The sequence below is a fragment of the Cetorhinus maximus genome, chromosome 3, assembly GCF_964194155.1.
Source record: "Cetorhinus maximus chromosome 3, sCetMax3.hap1.1, whole genome shotgun sequence".
Classification (NCBI taxonomy): Eukaryota; Metazoa; Chordata; class Chondrichthyes; order Lamniformes; family Cetorhinidae; genus Cetorhinus; species Cetorhinus maximus.
Genome location: NC_135881.1, coordinates 18,863,851 through 18,883,446, shown reverse-complemented (window position 1 = coordinate 18,883,446; position 19,596 = coordinate 18,863,851). Strand labels below are relative to the sequence as shown.

At 45.2% G+C, this 19,596-nt stretch overlaps 1 protein-coding gene across 1 annotated transcript in view; it reads right to left on the bottom strand.

The window, feature by feature from the left end:
* Nucleotides 1–13,646, bottom strand: part of LOC144676467 (NEDD8 ultimate buster 1-like) — an 85,462-nt gene extending 71,816 nt beyond the window's left edge. Inside the window, exon 1 of the mRNA XM_078536887.1 lies at nucleotides 13,573–13,646. Within this exon, the coding sequence (XP_078393013.1) occupies nucleotides 13,573–13,605 (33 nt within the window). The 5' untranslated portion in view covers nucleotides 13,606–13,646. The remainder of the gene's footprint in view (nucleotides 1–13,572) is intronic.
* Nucleotides 13,647–19,596: the final 5,950 nt, after the last annotated feature.

Here is a 19,596-nt window from a genome sequence, read left to right as displayed (position 1 = left end):
CCCCCCCCCTCCCGCCCCGGTGGGCTGATAATTGTGTTCTTATACAGTAATTGCAGTGTGGAGACTGGGTATTGTCCTTTTGGAGACAGCAAAGAATGCATGTTTGTTCTATGCAAAAGGTTTACAGGGGCTGACTGGATGTGGTTGGAGGCTATCAGACAGTGTGAAATGGCCTTCCCCATTTCTTGATCGAGTCATCCCGTGTCCCCGCCCGTGTGTGTCTCCCATTTCCTAATTGCAAATTTACAGCTGAGCCCTTTGTACAAGTTTTTGGCTTTCATGTAAGGCTGTGATTGGCTGTGTATGCTTTGGCACCCTAGCTGCTGGTCCTGGCTGGCACTTTAAAATAAACCCAAATTTTCTGCACCTTCAGTCCCCCCTTTTGGGTGCATGACCATTAGGTTAAGCTAGCCAATTAACCTGCGTCCGATGATTCTGTCATGGCTCCTTTTTACACCCTTGTCCCCAGAGATGAGAGGAGGAGGCCACCATATCTCACAATGAGGGCATGGGAGGAGGTTGCAGTGCTGCTTAGCAGCCATGACGTGGTGTGGCCCACATGGGTGCAGTTCCAGAAGAGGTTCAATGACCTGCTGTGCTCAGGAAGGATGAGTACCGTGTTGGCATGGGTCATTGTACAGATGTGTTAAGGTGTGGCCATCTACCTGTAGTCATCAGGGGTGCTAGAGTCTGAGTGCCAACTGTCAATGACGCCGGAGCTGGCCAAGGGGGTGAGGCCTTGCTGCTTGGACCAGTTGCCTTGCGGCTCACTGACCACGACTCGGATGTGCGAGGTGCCCCTCTGCTGGGGTTGGCCAGGCTGCAATGGTGCTGCAGGTAGAGGGTGGACTAATCAATGCTCCTCTGTCCTTTCAGGAGAAGATCAGCCATAACCAATCAGAGAGGTCTCGTACAGGCAGAGGCACGCCCAACATGCTGCTGCTCAGGTTTGAGCAGGATGCCCTTGAGCTGGAGAGCTGGCACGCGTGCAACTGGGCATGGAGAGGCAGGGGTGCCAGACGAAAGTAAGAGTGCAGTGCACAGAGGTGAGAGTTCAAATTGTGCAACCATTCTAGTGTAGTCTCTTCATTGATGGGAGCCTCAAACCTGGAGTCCCCATTGATCATTGAAAGATGATGGCACCATGATGCAGATCTGCATTATCTCACCAAGGTGCCTAGCATGCACAGTGACAGCATGATGACTTTAACTAATGACATGTCCTTGTTCTCCCTTAGATTGACCAGAACACATTCGCTCTCTGGACCCTGGAGGGCTACCCCTGATGCCGAGGACCACCGGGCTTCATTTGCACCTTCGTCACACCCGCTCTCTGAACCAGGCGCCAGCGCAGATATCAGCACCTCAGTGAGCAATAGATTGGTGGCCAGAATGCACATTGGTGAGGGAATTTCATACTTGCTTGAGGTGCAGGCGGAGGCAGAGAGTGCCCAGGGCGCCAGCAGTCAGAGGACTGCTGGGCCAGGACAATGCTGGGTCGAAGACAGATGATGAGCCTCTGGAGTCGTCCATTAGGCAGCAGATGCTGGATGCCCAGCGGGATGTGTGGGAGGATCTGGCAGAGATCCATGAGGATCTGCATGCCATGCTCTCCGTTGCAGAGGAGTCCATGCGGAGCATGAACACTGTGTTGACCCTCATGGCCGAGCGCACTGCCTCCTCCATTGAGGGAGTGGCAATTCTCATGGAGAGGCAGCTCCAGGGACAGAGTCAGGAGTTCCTGGGTTGCGCTCGGACCTGCAAGCCCCTCACACAAGCAATGACCTCAGGCGGTCAGTGCCAGTGTGAGAGATGGATGAGGCACCCAGTATCTCAGCTAGGTGCCCGTCCATCAATGGTGGGCAGGGAGGTCCAGAGCAGCCTCACGGTGTAATGCTGGACGTGGGTAGCTGGATAGTTTATTGCACGGGCATTTAGCGGATTTTGGGTGCAAATGAAAGGGTCATTTCGGACATCCAGGATGGAAGTGGCATCCCTGGCATGAGGTGGAAGCAGATGTTTGGCAGCCTAGCTGAAGAGTGTTGGATCAAGGGATCCCTGGTGTCCCTACATTTCTGGAGGTTACCGAGGTCAGCCTCCACGCCCTCAGCATTCTCCTCACCGTGTTCCTGTTCTGACTCACTGCTGGATTCATCCTCTGTGGCCTGTGCAGCTGTCTCAAGATCCTCTTCCTCCAGTGGGTCCCCCCTTGCCAGTGCTAAACTGTGGAGAGTGCAGCATGCAACCACTATCAGTGATACCTGCTCTGGAGGGTATTGTAGTGCATCACCTGAATGGTCCAGGCATCAGAAGCGCATCTTGAGAAAAGCTATTGTCCTCTCTACCACCGCTATTGTGGAGGCATGACTCGTATTGTAACGCTTCTTTTTCTCTGTTTTTGGGCGGCGGAGAGGAGTCATGATCCACCTCTTCAACGCGTAGCCCTCGTCACCCAGCAGCCATCCATCCAGTCGGGCTGGAACATTGAATAGCCTTGACACCTGGGAGTGTCTCAGGATGTAAGGTCATGGGAACTGCCTGGGTACCTTGCACAGACTTACAGAATCTGCATCCTATGGTCACACACTATCTGCATGTTCATGGAGTGGAAGCCCTTTCTGTTGACAAAGGCGCCGGGCTGACCCACTGGTGCCTTGATGGCCACATGTGTGCAGTCAATGGCACCCTGGGTGCAGGAGAACCCAGCAATCGCTGCAAAGCCTCTGACTCGCTCAGCATGGCTGTCCTCGCCTGTTAGGTAAAGAATAAATGTCAGTACCCACCTGAACTTCTAAACACCAGTTTCACTCAATTGTGGACAGCTTATTGGGAGACTCCACACAGATCCCCCACTGTCCCCTGGAAAGAGCCGGAGGCATTGACATTGAGGGCGGCTGTGACCTTCAGAGCCATTTGCACGGGTCCCTTGTGCCTGCGCCTCTCCTCCCACAGGTCCCTCCCCTAGAAGCTGCATTGGGACACCTGGCCTCCTCTCCCTTCTGCCCATCTCTTCCTCCTCAGAGGAGGTGCCTCCAGCGGAGACCACAATCCCCATTCCCAGAGTAACGAAAGGCTGTCTGATACTTGGAAGGGTCCACAAAGTTTGAATCCTCGGGGGGCCTTGAAGACACCAATAAGTCCTGAAATGAAGCCTGGAAATGCTAGGAATGAAACCCCAAACAGAGATGAAGCTGCCAAGTACCAATAAGCAACCAATCTCCAATGCTGACCCTTTTTATCCCGCCCATGGATGAGGTTTTGCAAATTGTCGGCTGCCCATTTGCCCATTTTGCCCGTGCGATGAGCGTGAAATCGCACGGGGATCAGAAAATCCAGCCTAATTGCCTTTTAAATGTCCTTATCGGGCCTTGTAGTTGATGGTGTGCACGGCTCTGAATCCCGGACGTCCCCACCGACTGAAATATTGTGCGAGTGCGCAATGACGTCGGGATGCTCGCCCGATGTCATCACGCACGATTTTACGCTCAAGCAGGTCGGGTGCACGCCTGCCCGCTCAGTGAAAAATTCTGCCTCAATTGTTACATGGTTGGTCTCAGGAACCAGTCTCTGATCAGTTGAAGCCATTTTTCAACCCAAGGCACGAGATGAGGAGCCAAGGTGGTATTCTATTATGGGGTGCACGAGTAATGGTTCCTTCACAAGGAAGGGAACCACTTTTAGTAGAGATACACAGTGCCCATCCAGGGATCTCCCGAATGACAGCGATAATGTGAAGTTATCCCTGAAGGCCGGGGATGGAGGGAAATATTGAAAAAGTGGTAAAACACTGTCTGCAATGTCAACAGCTACAAACGTTGCTGGTGGCAGCCCCATTACACCCATGGGAATGGCCTGGTAGACCCTGGGTGCGATTGCACATCGATTACATCAGTCCTTTCCTTGGAGCCATGTTTCCACTGATTATAGGTGCTCATTACAAGTGGTTAGACGTTTATGAGGTAAAGTCGCCAAATGAGGCGCTACTATAGAGAAACTACACCAGAGATTCGCCATCCACAGATTGCAAGAGGTACTCTTCTCAGATAATGGTGCTGCATTTATGAGCACTGAGTTTCAATGATTTATCAGCCTCAACCGTATCAACCACATGAAGACTGGACTGTACCATCCATCATCAAACGGATTGGCGGAAAGGGCAGCACAAACCTTGAAGGAGGGAATTAAAAAGTTAACAGGTGGTTCATTGGAGACCAAACTTGCTTGTTTTCAATTTCACTACAGAGCAACCCCTCCACACACTACGACAGGAGCAACACCTGCAGAATTATTGATGAGGCGCCGCCTTCGGACAAGACTAAACCTGGTGCTTCCCAATTTGGAGGGAACCAAAAAGTGACTCATAATTGGCATAGTCGTGAGTGACAATTTACTGTTGGAGAAACAATATATGGAGAGAATGTCGGTGGAGGACTGAAGCGGTTATCTGGTAAAATAAGTTCTGTGACTGGACCATTGTCATTCCATGTGGAAGTGGGGGGCCGGATCATCCGTAAGCACGTGGATCATTTAAGAAAAAGAGAGATACCCCAACAAAATGATGTTCCACCTGTAACCATTACTGAACCAGTGGTTCCTGTTGAAGATGCTCAACAAAGGACAGACATGCCCGAAGTCTCTGGCGGAGTGGAAGACACTGGACGTGCATGTGCCTAATGAGGTACCTGATGTTAATGCAGTTCCAGGGAATTTGTTTCCTACAAAAGAATCGGAAGTCGTGAAGCTGTGATGTTCCACACAGGTCAGGAAACCACCTGAAAGACTGAACTTGTAATTCCATGACCTGTGTAAATATTGTAATGTCATGAGATAAATATCCTTCTAAATTCTAAATGTACAGAAAAGGTAAAGGGGGTGGGGGGGGGTGGGGGGGGGGGAATGTAATAATTATAGTTTTGAGAAAGGTAGGCCCAGAGCTTTAAGAATAATCCTGTTGTAAGATCACATGATCTATGTTAACCAATGTGTTAGCAGCACGGGGAACCTCCACAGAGGGGAGCTCCTCTTTAGTTGTGAGTTTGATGCACATGTGTAGTTGCTGTTGCTGTCTTGTAAATAAAGTTAAATGTTTCCACTAAGAAAAGTTGTCTGAAGATGAACTCTATCAGAAACATATTGCCCCCAAGGGTGGTTGAAGCGGAAACAATCAATGATTTCAAAAGGAAATTGGGTGGGAACTTGAAGGAAATAAACTTGGGGATATATACAGGGATTGAGAAGTGGAGTGGGATTGACAGGGTTGCTTCTGAGGGCAGTTGATGTTAGGGGAAAGAAAGTAAGTGAGAATTTATGGTAAGGGTGAATTCATTATAAGGGAATGAATTACTTAAATTAGAATCTACAGGCAGGCCAGCGCAAACCAGTAAACTAGATGAACTTTGTACACCCTCAGGGCTTACAATCACCAGCAAGGTCCTGGGAGCTAGACTGGACATGAAGGAATTAAATATAAGATAGATTGGGTGTCCTGGGAGTCAGACTAGAGACTTAGGTTGGAAAACAACCAAGATTAAGTGTGCTTTTCAACAGATAGGGGAAGGACAGATGGTCGCAGCTTAAATAGGAGGGAAGGTCTGTGTCTGGGTGAAAAGTGGGATGTACCCGATGCCAGAGATGTACGTGATCGGTAAAGTATAAATGTGCTAAACACTTGTAATTTAGCAGAGTGCTATCTCAAGCTGCCTTGAGATGGTTCTCTCCTTGCAATTGATCGAATAAACGATCGTGGCCTGTACCTGAGCCTCCTGTGGTCCGTTTGGCAAAGATACCACAACATTTTGGCATAGTCGGCACGATACTCGAATCGGATCCTCAGGACAGCTCTGCAAGTGGGTGAGTATATTTCATTTACCACCCGTAGTTAGTGAATTAAGCCTACCCGAGAATAGTCCAGCTGAGTATCAAAGAATCGGGAGGACAACTCAGGACAGGACAGGGAGAAGAGACGCCGGGGTAGGAGGCAAGAGCCGCGCTGGCGTGCTAGTGGTGCCGAAGCCATGCAGGGAGGCCAGACCACTACCGAAGCAGGAGGCGGAGCCATGCTGACGGGTTACGGTTTGAAATATAACCATAACCAAAGTCGCGCAGGGAGGCCAGACCCCTAATTAAGTTGTCAGAGCCGCATGAATTAAATGTGCAGAGACAAACAAAATAGAATGCTGTCAGGAAAACAGGAAACTGGAAAACACCCGAAAGGTGGAGCCTTCAAGATTCCTTTATCCCCCCACTGCTATTTGAAGTTTCATTTAGAATATAAGAGTTTTAAGTCATTAAGTTTAGGATACAGGAATATAAATACATACCTCTAAATATAAAACATAAACAGAATTACCTGGAAAAACTCAGCAGGTCTGGCAGCATCGGTGGAGAAGAAAAGAGTGGACATTTCGAGTCCACATGACCCTTCAACAGACTGAGTATAGTTAGGAGAGGGGTGAAATATAAGCTGGTTTAAGGTGGGGGGCGGGGGGAGAGAAGTTGAGGGTGGGGTGGTTGTAGGGACAAGCAAGCAGTGATAGGAGCAGATAATCAAAAGATGTCACAGACAAAAGGATCAAAGAGGTGTTGAAGGTGGTGATATTATCTAAGAAAAGTGCTAATTAAGAATGGATGGCAGGATACTCAAGGTACAGCTCTAGTGGGGGTGGGGTGGAAAGACTGACAAGGGATTAGTTGTAGATTTAAAAATAATGGAAATAGGTGGGAAAAGATAAATCTATATAATTTATTGAAAAAAACAAAAGGGAGGGGTAAGAAACGGGGTGGGGATGAGGGGAGGGAGTTTAAGATCTAAAGTTGTTGAATTCAATATTCAGCCCGGAAGGCTGTAAAGTGCCTAGTCGGAAGATGAGGTGCTGTTCCTCCAGTTTGCGTTGGGCTTCACTGGAACGATGCAGCAAGCCAAGGACAGACATGTGGGCAAGAGAGCAGGGTGGAGTGTTAAAATGGCAAGCGACAGGGAGGTTTGGGTCTTTCTTGCGGACAGACTGAAGGTGTTCTGCAAAGCGGTCGCCCAGTTTGCGTTTGGTCTCTCCAGTGTAGAGGAGACTGCATTGGGAGCAACGAATGCAGTAGACTAAGTTAGGAGAAATGCAAGTGAAATGCTGCTTCACTTGAAAGGAGTGTTTGGGCCCTTGGACGGTGAGGAGAGAGGAAGTGAAGGGGCAGGTGTTGCATCTTCTGCGTGGGCATGAGGAGGTGCCATAGGTGGGGGTTGAGGAGTAGGGGGTGATGGAGGAATGTACCAGGGTGTCCCGGAGGGAACGATCCCTACGGAATGCCGCCAGGGGGGGTGAAGGGAAGATGTGTTTGGTGGTGGCATCATGCTGGAGTTGGCGGAAATGGCGGAGGATGATCCTTTGAATATATTACCCTAAATATATGTTTGTTTGTGTGCAAGGAAGCATTTGTATGTGAGCTTTAATGTGTTTCCTTCCTTTAATTGTCATTCGTGTGTGTAGTTCAGCATTTTAGAGTTGAAAGCCATATTAGATTAAAGGAAAAGTATACTCAAACATTCCAAAGTTTTGAGTATAAGGTTCGAGTTTGAGATTTCTGGCAAAAATCGCAATTTGAAGGTATTGTAAAGATTAAACAGGGTTTGCCTTTGGTTGAGATGAACCAACCATTGTACCACCCCCTTGCAGCCTAGTAGGGAATAACCCTTATCATTAGCTTCCAAGCTGATTGTGATTGATACATACGAGTTACATTAGCTCATATGAGTTGGTATTTTAAAATCCTGAGGGAAAAAATTTACCTGAAGTTCAAAGGATCTAGGAAAACCAAAAGGCATAAACACACGGTCTAGGTGGTTCCAATGGATGAAAAGGGGTTTCTTTTGAAGAGATGAATTAAATAGGAAAGGAAATCTGCATCCCAACAGCACTGTCTTGAGATGTGAAAAGTGCAGTGTAATTTAACGGGTTGCTTCTGAATAACTAGGATGCTATCTAAGATGAAGAATGTGTTGATAAACATATGGGACTTTTAATCTGGATACAAATCAATACACGTGAGAAAGAGGTAGTTTTAATTTTGATAGTGTAAATTACAGTTCTTACAAAGTTTAAAATTTGAAGTTTGGTTTCTGATAAGTTCTCAAAAGGGAATTTTCATTTTAAAAGGTTTGACAACAATTGGCACTAATTCAAATGCTGCAAGCTTTTGTATTTGTAAAGTCTGTTCCCAAAATATGAAGTTAAGCTCAAGACCTTGACAAAGTTTGGCAGAAATCCAATTTTTGGCCGAGTTAATGAATCTGGGATAATTCTAAAAGAAACGGGCTAGACACAATTTAGTGGGTTACTTTTGAGACAATAAAATGTTGTTTGAGAAGAAGATAAGGAAGCAAAACATGTCAATGCCTGATTTCTATTTTAAAACTGTTATGAGAATACTTTATTGGATTTTAAAGTCTCTCCAGACACCTGAACAAGATAAGATGGTAGCTGTTGTATGTGTAAAATGGTATGAGGCAAGTAGGAGAAAGTGTTAGGAAAAGAGGACACAATATACAAACTGATTTAAGGGAAGTGAATTTGATAATCTAGCCATCAACTGAGACTTTGGAACTGCACAGGGAGAGATAAGCAAAGATCTAGAGACAGAGATCCCCATTGAATAGTTAATATGGCCTAAAGAGTAAGGAAACATTTTAAACGATCAAGACAATAGAGAAACTGACATCAAGAGAATCTTAGGATGATCATGGCCAGGGGAAAAAAAACTTAGAGGTAAAACTATGTGGAATCTGTAGTTGAGGCATTTGAAGAGTAAGGAGAAATAATACTTAATAGCAATTTACTACAAGATGGATACAGGTGAAGGGAAAGCTGGAAAAAGATACATAAATAGATGTATTACTGACTATATTAATGCACCTGCGAGCTACAAAAAGTAAGGACAGGATTAACATCATGATGAAAGACAGAGTTAAGCGTCTCCCAGAGAGAACTACCACTGGAAGTGAAGATACTGAGCCATTGAAAGTTGGGTAAGAAGGTGCATTGTAGAGTTGTGTAGACAGCTTATGGAATTGAGGTCCAACGTGGGACAGCAGCAGGAGATAGTGGACTGGAAGGAGTGAAGGGGGTACTTACCCAGATGGATTCAGATCAGGGAACTCATTTCACAGGAAGAGTCATTAAAGAAATGTATAAATTTAAATTTAAACAGAAATTCCACATTCCCTATCACCCACAGAGCTCGGGGATGGTGGAAATGATGAACCAAACTTTAAAAAAAACATCAGTCACAAAAGCAATTTGAGAGACAGGGAACAGCCCAATATTCTAATACGCCTTAGGGGTTACCCAAAGCAGGACCGCCGGGTTCACCCCATTTGAAATAATAACAAGGAGAGCGACGCAGTTACCCAAGAGAATCATAATAGTTAGGGGGAGATGTAGGACCACTAAAAGGAAGGGTGCAAGACTATGCGAGGGAAATGAGTCAAATCCAAAGGGCAACAATGGACCCCGACCCCACCAAGTGGGGAATAAGGTGATGGTCAAGGTGAGCCCAGAGCGAACAGGCATGGACCATAGGAGGTAATTATGACAGGTGATACGTGGGCGCTTGTAGATATGAGAACAGGAAGTAAATGGAGGCATTACATATAGTTAAAGGTACATGACAATTGACCAAGCGGTAAACCGGACAACAGGAGCCGATGTTAATGTCTCCACAGGTCTACGATCCTGGTCATGGGCGTGTCAGTACTGGCAACAAGGTCGGGGATCATCACTGCTCGTCCCACACTGCAGGAGGAATCTTGGTACAGCACAGACAGCGCCGAATGCGACACGCAACGGGGAATGATAAATGTAACAATAGGAGAACAAGTGCTTTTGAATTGTAGTAAGGGTTTGCTTCAGATCGGGCGTGGGAGGTCCGCCAAAAGAGAAGATTAGTACCACTACCCAGTCACCTCCCACGTCTACTTCCACAGTCCGAGTAGAGATAATTGAAGCCTCTCAAACCACACTGACTGACCTATCTTGTCCGACTATGCATCCAGGACCGACGAATGGTTTGGTACTGGTTAATCAGAAGTTTTGTATGATAATGTACACCACGAGCTGGTACCTGTAGTCTTGAACATATCCTGAATTGCCCCGTCCCAGTGGTGCTCAACCCACATTCGAGCACTATATACGGCTCTGATGGGCCAGTTGATGACTGAAGCATCTCAGTTCAACGGCGAGATGCGATCAGGTTTGGGAGGGAACTGCGTTAAGTGCAGCCTGATAAATGATGCCGCTATGATATTCAATATAGGGACATCAGTGGTTAATTCAGAACCTGGCAACTGTTGACCAGAAGGTCCGGACCTTGAGCTCCAAGCTTAAGGAAATTTTAGAACGGGGACAGGGAACTCACAACACCCAATTAAACACAGACCAGGACATGACACAATTAATTCAAAACCCGGCTACTGTGCTCGAAGGTCAAGCGGGGACTGATTGGGATAGGGAAAAATATTTCATATGAAGCAAGCAGAAATTATGTTTGCAGCACCTATGGATCCTGGGCACTGGAACAAGCCCGAGAGAATTTAAGACAGATTAACGAAGGGGTAGTTCCTTTATGGGTAACTAATGAACATTTATTTAATCTTTCACGGCATAAGGATCATGACTTGACTGGTTGCCAGCTCAGAGGTTTAACACGTGTATATAGAATGAATCTTGAATGTACAGTGAATAATAATATGCTAATTGTCTTAGTGATACCTGTTATACCTATGTCAACACCCGGCAGAACGTTACATGGAGTAGAAAATATTGGGGTGATACAGGGGGATTATTATATTAGGTACCATGACATTACATCATATGCAGTAGACATAGAAGGGAATATAGTTAGCACCACATTAGAAGGGTGTAGTGTAGAGACCACCACAGTAATATGCGCACATCGAATATATGAGATGGAAGAAGCTAGGTGCGGGTTTAAAGCAGCAGCAAATTGTACAATGGAAACTAAACGGGCTGCAAAAGAACCGACTCATGTTGCATATATGGGGAATGGGAGATATTGTATTACCACGTGGCAGCAAAAGATCCAGTACAGGAGCAACTGGATGTGCCCCATCCACAATCATTCAGTGTGCCTACACCCACAGGTGCCGGCAAGGGTAGGGAAGGTGGAACTGGTCGAAATATGCAAGAGAGGAACGACTTCTATTCAGGTCATTGAAAGCCTTAAGGATAACCTGACACAGTATTTGAACCAGTTCTCCTCTGAAATTCCCTTATTACCAGAGCACCTAACCACGATTCGGAGACAGGCTCAGCAGATGTATAGAGCTTACTATACACTGCAACAACTGGTTAGAACCTTAAAAGAGGATATCGAGCAAATAGGTTCCTCCACATGGTGGTGGTGGAACTGGGGCTCAAATTTACAAATACAGCAGTGGATTCGGATTACCTCCCATTCCCTAGTTGTGATTCAGCTGATATTAATTATATATATTTGATTCATTGCACCCGAAGGTCACAAAAGAGATGGTGCTGGGGGAGTTTTAGCAGGTGCAGAAGAGATTTCGTAAGCCAGAGGCCTGAATTGAAGGGCCAGATGATACAGATTGTCTGACGGTACCTTTTACAACCCAAAGCTGGATGACTGGCCAGCATCAACGGGCGGCGGCGCGTAAAGGGACGGACAGGACCACTGTAGCTGGCTACCTTGGACTAGGCCAAGGGCCAAAAGGGAGGAACTGTTAGGGGGAAGATAGTAAGTGAGAATTTATGGTAAGGGTGAATTCATTATAAGGGAATGAATTACTTAAATTAGAATCTACAGGCAGGCCAGCGCAAACCAGTAAAACAAGATAAACTTTGTACACCCTCAGGGCTTGCAATCACCAGCAAGGTCCTGGGAGCTAGACTGGACATGAAGGAATTAAATATAAGATAGATTGGGTGTCCTGGGAGTCAGACTAGAGACTTAGGTTGGAAAACAACTAAGATTAAGTGTGCTCTTCAACAGATAGGGGAAGGACAGATGGTCCCAGCTTAGATAGGAGGGAAGGTCTATGTCTGGGTGAAAAGTGGGGTGTACCTGATGCCAGAGATGTACGTGATCAGTAAAGTATAAATGTGCTGAACACTTGTAATTTGGCAGAGTGCTATCTCAAGCTGCCTTGAGATGGTTCTCTCCTTGCAATTGCTCAAATAAATGATCATGACCTGTACCTGAGCCTCCTGTGGTCCGTTTGTCAAAGATACCATAACATTCACATGCACTTGATGGGCCAAATGACCTTTTATGCCGCTATGGCTCTGTTTATGGCCTCTAGTTTTGGTTTCCCCCACAGCTGAGAGTGCAAAGTGCCCTGCTCTGGCAAGATCCAGCCTATAAGTCAGGTGCCCTCTACAGTTTCAAGTGGAGAGTCATTATGTTGGTAAGTCAACTTTGTGAAAACAGCTTTCATTTTCACCTATGCACAAAAGGGGAACTACAGATGGAAATCCCCAACAAACTTATTGAGCTCACATGGACAGAGAGAGAGAGACACACACAGGTACACAGTGAGACAGAGAGAGAGACACGCATACTCACAGACATTCAGTCAGAGAGAGAGACGCACACACACAGGTACACAGTGAGACAGAGAGACACACACAAACTGACATTCAGGCAGAGTGACACACACACACACAGATATTCAGAGAGAGAGAGAGAGAGACAGCAGACATTCAGACAGAGAGACACACACACTCACACACACACACACACACACACATTCAGACAGAGAGACACACACGCTCACACACACACACACACACACATTCAGACAGAGAGACACACACACACTCACACACACACACACACACATTCAGACAGAGAGACACACATACTCACATACACATTCAGACAAAGAGAGAGAGACAAACACACAGACAGACATTCAGACAGAGAGGCACACATACACAGACATTCAGATAGAAAGAGAGACACACACAGAGAGAGAGAGTGAGAGAGAGAGAGAGATCTGTGCGAAACACACAAACAGACAGACAGGGAGACACACAGAGGAAGACACAAGTACGGGGGATAGGCAGAGACACAGAGTGAGAGAGAGAAAGACAAACAGAAACACTCACTCGCACACAAGCACAGAGAGACAAGCGAGACAGGTACATGCAGACAGAGAGAGGGAGAGACACACATACAAAGAAACAGAAAGAGGGAGAGGCAGGCACACTCACGCAAAGACACAGAGAGGAGACGCACACAAATACAGATGGAGAGGAGAACAAACATGGACAGAAACAGAGTCGTGCACATACAAAGAGGCAAACACAATCAGAGCTACACACAGACACACAGTGACATTCACACACACAGGCACACACAGATACAGACAGAGAGATGTAGATATATACACACACAGACTGAGGCACACGTACACACACACATTTATGGAACATTCTTTGGTCTTTGTGAGATTTACATAAATCTTATTTGCTTTATAGACCTTTCCTAACTATGATGTGCCAAACATACTCCCTGCATTTTGTTTTCTATGATATTTCAGCCTACCTGGTACGCCACTGTTTGCCTCCCTTCTGCCATTGCTTTTTGTTTGCTCTGTCTTAACTCAACAGTGATATTATATGAAAGGTGAAAATGAAAGCAACTTGAAAGTGTTTCAACGCACTTCCTTTTTTCAAAATAAAAGCAACTGACTGAACTTTCAGTTTCAACTGCAAAGCAAGTTTAAACTGCTGTTGTAACGTTTCATTATTTTTCTCTCCTTTTTCTAAGTAGTAACTCTGCAGCTTGATCTCTTGGGCATTTGCCCATGTAACTTGCCGTTGAATGTATTTGGTAATTGTGGCGTCAAGTTTGTCCCTGAACTGTGCCTACTGGCCCCCCACCTCCACCCCCCATTTCCATAGTAAGTCACTAGAACCTCTACACCATGCCAATACTGAGGGAACACTGCACTGTCATTGCTGTCATCTTTCAGATAAGCCATTCACCCCTACTGCTCTCTTCGGGTGTCAAACAAGATTCTATGGCACTATCTGAAGAGCATGGGAGTCCTCTTCTGCGTCCTAGCCAATGTTTAGCCTTCAACAGGTGACATCAAAACAGATTATCAGGTCATTTATCTCATGGCTGTATGTGGGAGCTTGTTATGTGCATGTTGGCTGCCATATTCCATGATATAACCAATGTCAATTCATGTGCCCCATAAGAGCACTATATGAACATCAGTGAACTCTTAGGCGTTTTGCATTCCGAAAAAAAGTTAATTACTATCTTTTATGGTGGATGAATATTTGATTAGGAACAGAACAGGGTCATAAGGGTAAATAGAAGTAGAGATGATTGAATACCACGTAAGAACAAGTATGTCAAGGAGAGCAAACTGGTCTAGCAAATCCTATGGATCAGAGTTTTATCTACTTTACACAAAACAAAATGCTCTGCATCTCTCTCCATAGAGGCTACCAAACTTGCTGCGTATTTCCAGTATTTTCTGTTTTTATTTGTATGCCTTGTGTGCATTTTTCTCTCTGGGAAGGCAGAGATCATCACTAACAACCTATATTTATACAGCGCCGTTGATGTAATGAAACATGACAAGGCATTTCACAGGCGTTATCAAACAAAATTTGACACTTAGCCATTAAATGAAATATTAGGATAGATGACTAAAAAATTAGCTGAAGAGGTAGGTTCTAAGGAGTGTCATAAATGAGATGAGTGAGATAGCGAGACAGAGGTTTGGTCCTTCTTATCTGTGGACTCTAGGCTGGCGACTTGGTTGTCAGACAGGGTGTAGTCATTCTCTGGTACTTGCTTAACAGCTGTTCATTAGTACTACATCTAAACATGTTACAGAGTAGGCATGGTGTTCCAACCTCTCTCTCACTCTCAAGAGAGAGAGTCTAACACACTGATGTCAGTGGTGCTTCATCATCTATGTCACACGTTAACATATCCCATTTGTTAACCCTTTATACTACAGATTTGAGAGCTTAGGGCCTAGGCGCCTGAAGGCATGGCCACTATTAGTGGAGTGATGAACATCAGGGATGTGCAAAACGCCAGAATTGGAGCAGTGCAGAGACCTCTGAGGGCTGTAGGACTAGAGGTTACAGAGATGGCAGGGGGGGTCAGTGGGAGGTGCGGGGGCCTGGTGGGGGTCCTGGGAGAGGGAGTGGTGGGTGGGGGTGCTGGGAGAGGGGGTGGTGGGTGAAGCGTATGCTGGGTGGGGTGGTGGGTGAAGAGTGTGGTGGGTGGTGAGGCCATGGAACAATTTGAAATCAAGGATGAGAATTTTAAAATTGAGGCATTGCTGGATTGGGTGTCAATATATGTTATCAAGCACGAGCATGTCGGTAAATGGGACTTGGTGAAAGATAAGATTGGGAATAAGAATTTTGTATGAGCTCAAATTTATGTAGAGTGAAAGATGGGAGCTGGGCCAGGAGACTATTGGAAGTCATATCTAGTGGTAAGAAGGCGTCGGTGTGGGTTTCTGCAGCACATGAGTTGATACAGGGGTGGACCTAGGTGGTCTTGGTGAAGGAATGGATATTGGTTGGAAGCTTATCTTGGAGTCAAATGCAAACTGTTTGGTTCAGCCTCAGAAGGTTGCCAGGTAGATGAATAGAGTAGAACACATGAATAGGATTAGCGACTTGGGAATGGAGCTTAGGTTGGAGACCAAAAACAATGGCCTTGGTCTTCCTAATATTTATTTGGACAAAATTACTGCTCATCCAGCACTGGAGGTCAGACATGTAATAGTGAACATACTCAAATTCAAAAGCAAAATACTACAGATGCTGGAAATCTGAAATATTTCTGACAATAGGTCAATAATCTAAAATGCCGACTTTGTTTCTCTCTCCACTGATGGTGACTGACCTGCTGAGTATTTCCAGCTTTCTCCTCTTTTTATTTGAAATATTCTGAGTTTAAAGTCTATGCATCAAAGAACATCAATAGCCACCAAGAAAACAAATAGTGAATTTAGACAGAACTTCTTTACTCAGAGGGTGCTGGAAGTGTGGAACTCACTACCACAGGGAGTAGTTGAGGTGAGTAGCATAATTCTATTTAAGGAGAGTCTTGATAAGTGTATGAGAGGCAGTGTAATAGAGAGTTATGCTGATAGAGTAAATGAGAAGGTATGGGAGACGCCTGAAGTGGAGCATAAACACTGGCATAGACTGGTTCGGCTGAATGGCCAGTTAATTGCAGTATAGAAACATAGAAACATAGAAAGCAGGAGCAGGAGTAGGTCATTCAGCCCTTTGAGCCTGCTCTGCCATTCAATATGATCATGGCTAATCCTCTATCTCAACGCCATACTCCCGCTCTCTCCCCGTAACCGTCGACGTCTTTAGTGTCTAGAAATCTATCTATTTCTTTCTTAAATATATTCAGTCACTTGGCCTCCACAGCCCTCTGTGGTAGAGAATTCCACGGGTTCACCAGCCTCTGAGTGAAGAGGTTTCTCCTCATCTAAGCTTAATGGTCTATCCCATATCCTGACACTGTGACTCCTTGTTCTAGACCACCACCCCCCACCCCCACCCATTACTCATGTAATTCTATGATAGTTTTAATTACAATCATTTACAAAAGGTATCCCCAATCCAATTAATATGGACTATTGTGTGTTCAGAGCCTACAAATTGAATGCACTACTATTGTCAAGTTACATCCCATATTTCACCAGCACTTAAGTCAATACAGTTCAGGTTATTTTCAATACTGATAGATGTGCAATATGAAATGAATGAGATTTCCACATAGATGTGTGCAGGCAGGATAACGTTGCTTTTGAGAAAAAGGATGGATGGAAGACGGAGTGGAACTCTGTGAATATACGGAGGGAGAAGCTAAGGTGGGGACAGCGGGTCATTAAAATTGGAGAAGCAAAGGAATGAGAGTGAATTGAAATCAGAGGATGAAGAGTTGCTCAGTGCAGAGGCTGAGAGAAAGCTGAGGTAAGGCTTAGAGTTTTGGCAGAAAAGAAGAATTTTAGAGACAAAAAGGATACAAGGGGGAGGTGCTTAAAAGAAAGAGAAGGTACCAGATAAAGGAGACAAAGGTGTGATTTGGTGATGCCGTGAGTGGGATGGATGATGGAAAGTATAACCATGTGGAAAGGCCTCAGTGAAGAGCAATGTATCACCACCCACAAGTCAAGCTTCCATTGGACCAAGGATGTCAATAAAATCATCCATAATAAGAATCACAGAATCAAAGAATTTTAACAGCACAGAAGGAGGCCATTCAGCCCATCGTGTCTGCACTGGCTCTCCAAATGAGCATTATGACCTAGTGCCATTGCCCTGCCTTTTCCCCATACCCCTGCACATTGTTTCTATTCAAATTATCATCTAAAGCCCTCTTGAATGTCTAGATTGTACCTCCCTCTACCACACTTACAGACAGCGCATTCCAGAATTGAACCACTTGCTGTGTGAAAAAGTTTTTTCTCATGTCACATTTGCTTCTTTTGCAAATCACTTTAAATCTGTGCCCTGTCATTCTTGATCCTTTTTCAAGTGGGAACAGCTTCTCCTTATCTGCTCTGTCCAGCACCCTCATAATTTTGAACATCTCTATCAAATCTTCCTTTAGCCTTATTTTCTCCAAGGAGAACAGTCCCAACCTCTCCAATCTATCTTCATAACTGAAGTTTCTCATCCCTGGAACCATTCTTGCAAACCTCTTCTGCACTCTTTCCAATGTGTTCACATCTTTCCTATAATATGGTGTCCAGAACTGTACACAATACTCCAGTTGAGGTCTAATGAGTGTCTTACATAAATTCAGCATAATGTCCTTGCTCTTGTACTCTATGCCCCTATTAATAATGCCCAAGATACTGTACACTTTATTAACTGATCTTTCCACCTGTCCTGCCACCTTCAATGATCTATGCACATATACAACCAGGTCTTTCTGCTCCTGCACCCCCTTCAAAGTTTCACCCCTTAGTTTATATTGTCTGTCCATGTTCTTTCTACCAAAATGCATCACCTCACACTTCTCTGCATTGAACTTCACTTGCCATCTATCTGCCCACTCCACCAACTTGTTTGTCCTTTTGAAGTTTTACACTGTCCTCCATGCAGTTTACAACACTCCCAAGCTTCATATCATCTGCACACTTTGAAACTGTCCCCTCCACACCAAGGTCTAGATCATTAAAATATATCAGGAAAAACGAGGGACCCAATACTGACCCCTGGGGAACTCCACTACAAATCTTCCTCTAGCCTGAAAAATATCCATTGACCATTACTCTCTGCTTCCTATTTTTCAGCCAATTATGTATCCACGTTGCTACTGTCCCTTTTATTCCATGAGCAATAACTTTTCTCACAAGTCGGTTGTGTGGAACTGTGTCAAATGCCTTTCGAAAGTCCACATACATCACATCAACAGCATTCCCTCATCAACCTTTTCCGTTACCTCTTAAAAAAACTCCAGCAAGTTAGTTAAACACAATTTCCCCATTCGAAATCCATGCTGGCTCTTCCTTATGAATCCATATTTTTCCATGTGACTACTAATTCTATCCCGAATAATTGTTTCTAGAATCTTGCCCACCACTGAAGTTAAACTGACTGGCCTGTAATTGCTGGTCTTATCCTAACAATCTTTTTTGAACAAAGGCGTAATGCTTGCAATTCTCCAGTCCTCTGGCACCTCCCCTGAGTCTAGGGAAGACTGAAAAATTATGGCCAGTGCTCCTGCAATTTCTGCTCTTACTGCCTTTCATATCCTTGGACGCAACCTATCCGGTCCCGGTGCCTTGCCAACTTTAAGTACCCACAATGTATTCAACATTTCCTCCTTATCAATTTTGAATCCTTCTAGTTACAGAGTTTCGTCTGTCACCATGGCCTGGGTAGCATCTACCTCCTTGGTAAAGACGGATGCAAAGTATTCATTTAAAACCTCAGCTACGGCCCCTTTGTCCATGTGTAAATTCCCTTTTAGGTCCCTAATCGGCCCTACTTCTCCTTTTACCACCCTTTTACTATTTAAATGCCTATAGAAGACTTTGGGGTTCCCCTTCATGTTGGCTGCCAGTCTTTTCTCATAATCCCTCTTCGCTTCTCTAATATGCTTTTACACCTCCCCTCTGAACCTTCTGTACTCCTCTTGGTTCTCAATTGTATTTTCCACCTGACAGCTGTCATGAGAACACTTTTTCTTCTTTATCTTAACTTCTAGCTCCTTTTTCATCCAGGGAGCTCTGGATTTGTTTGCCCTACCTTTCCCTTTCAATGGAATATACCTTGACTGTGCCGGAACCAATTCTTTTTTGAAGGTAGCCCATTGTTCAGCTACAGTTTTTCCTGCCAATCTTGCTAACTAATCTGGCCCAGCTCTGTTCTGGCCCCACTGAAGTTGGTTCTCGTCCAGTTAATTATTCTTACTCTGAATTGCCTATTGTCCTTTTCTATCATCATCCTAAAACGTATAATACAATGATCATTGTCTCCTAAATGTTCCCCCACTGACACTTGATCCACTTGGCCCACCTCATTTCCAAGAACCAGGACCAACAGTGCACTTTTT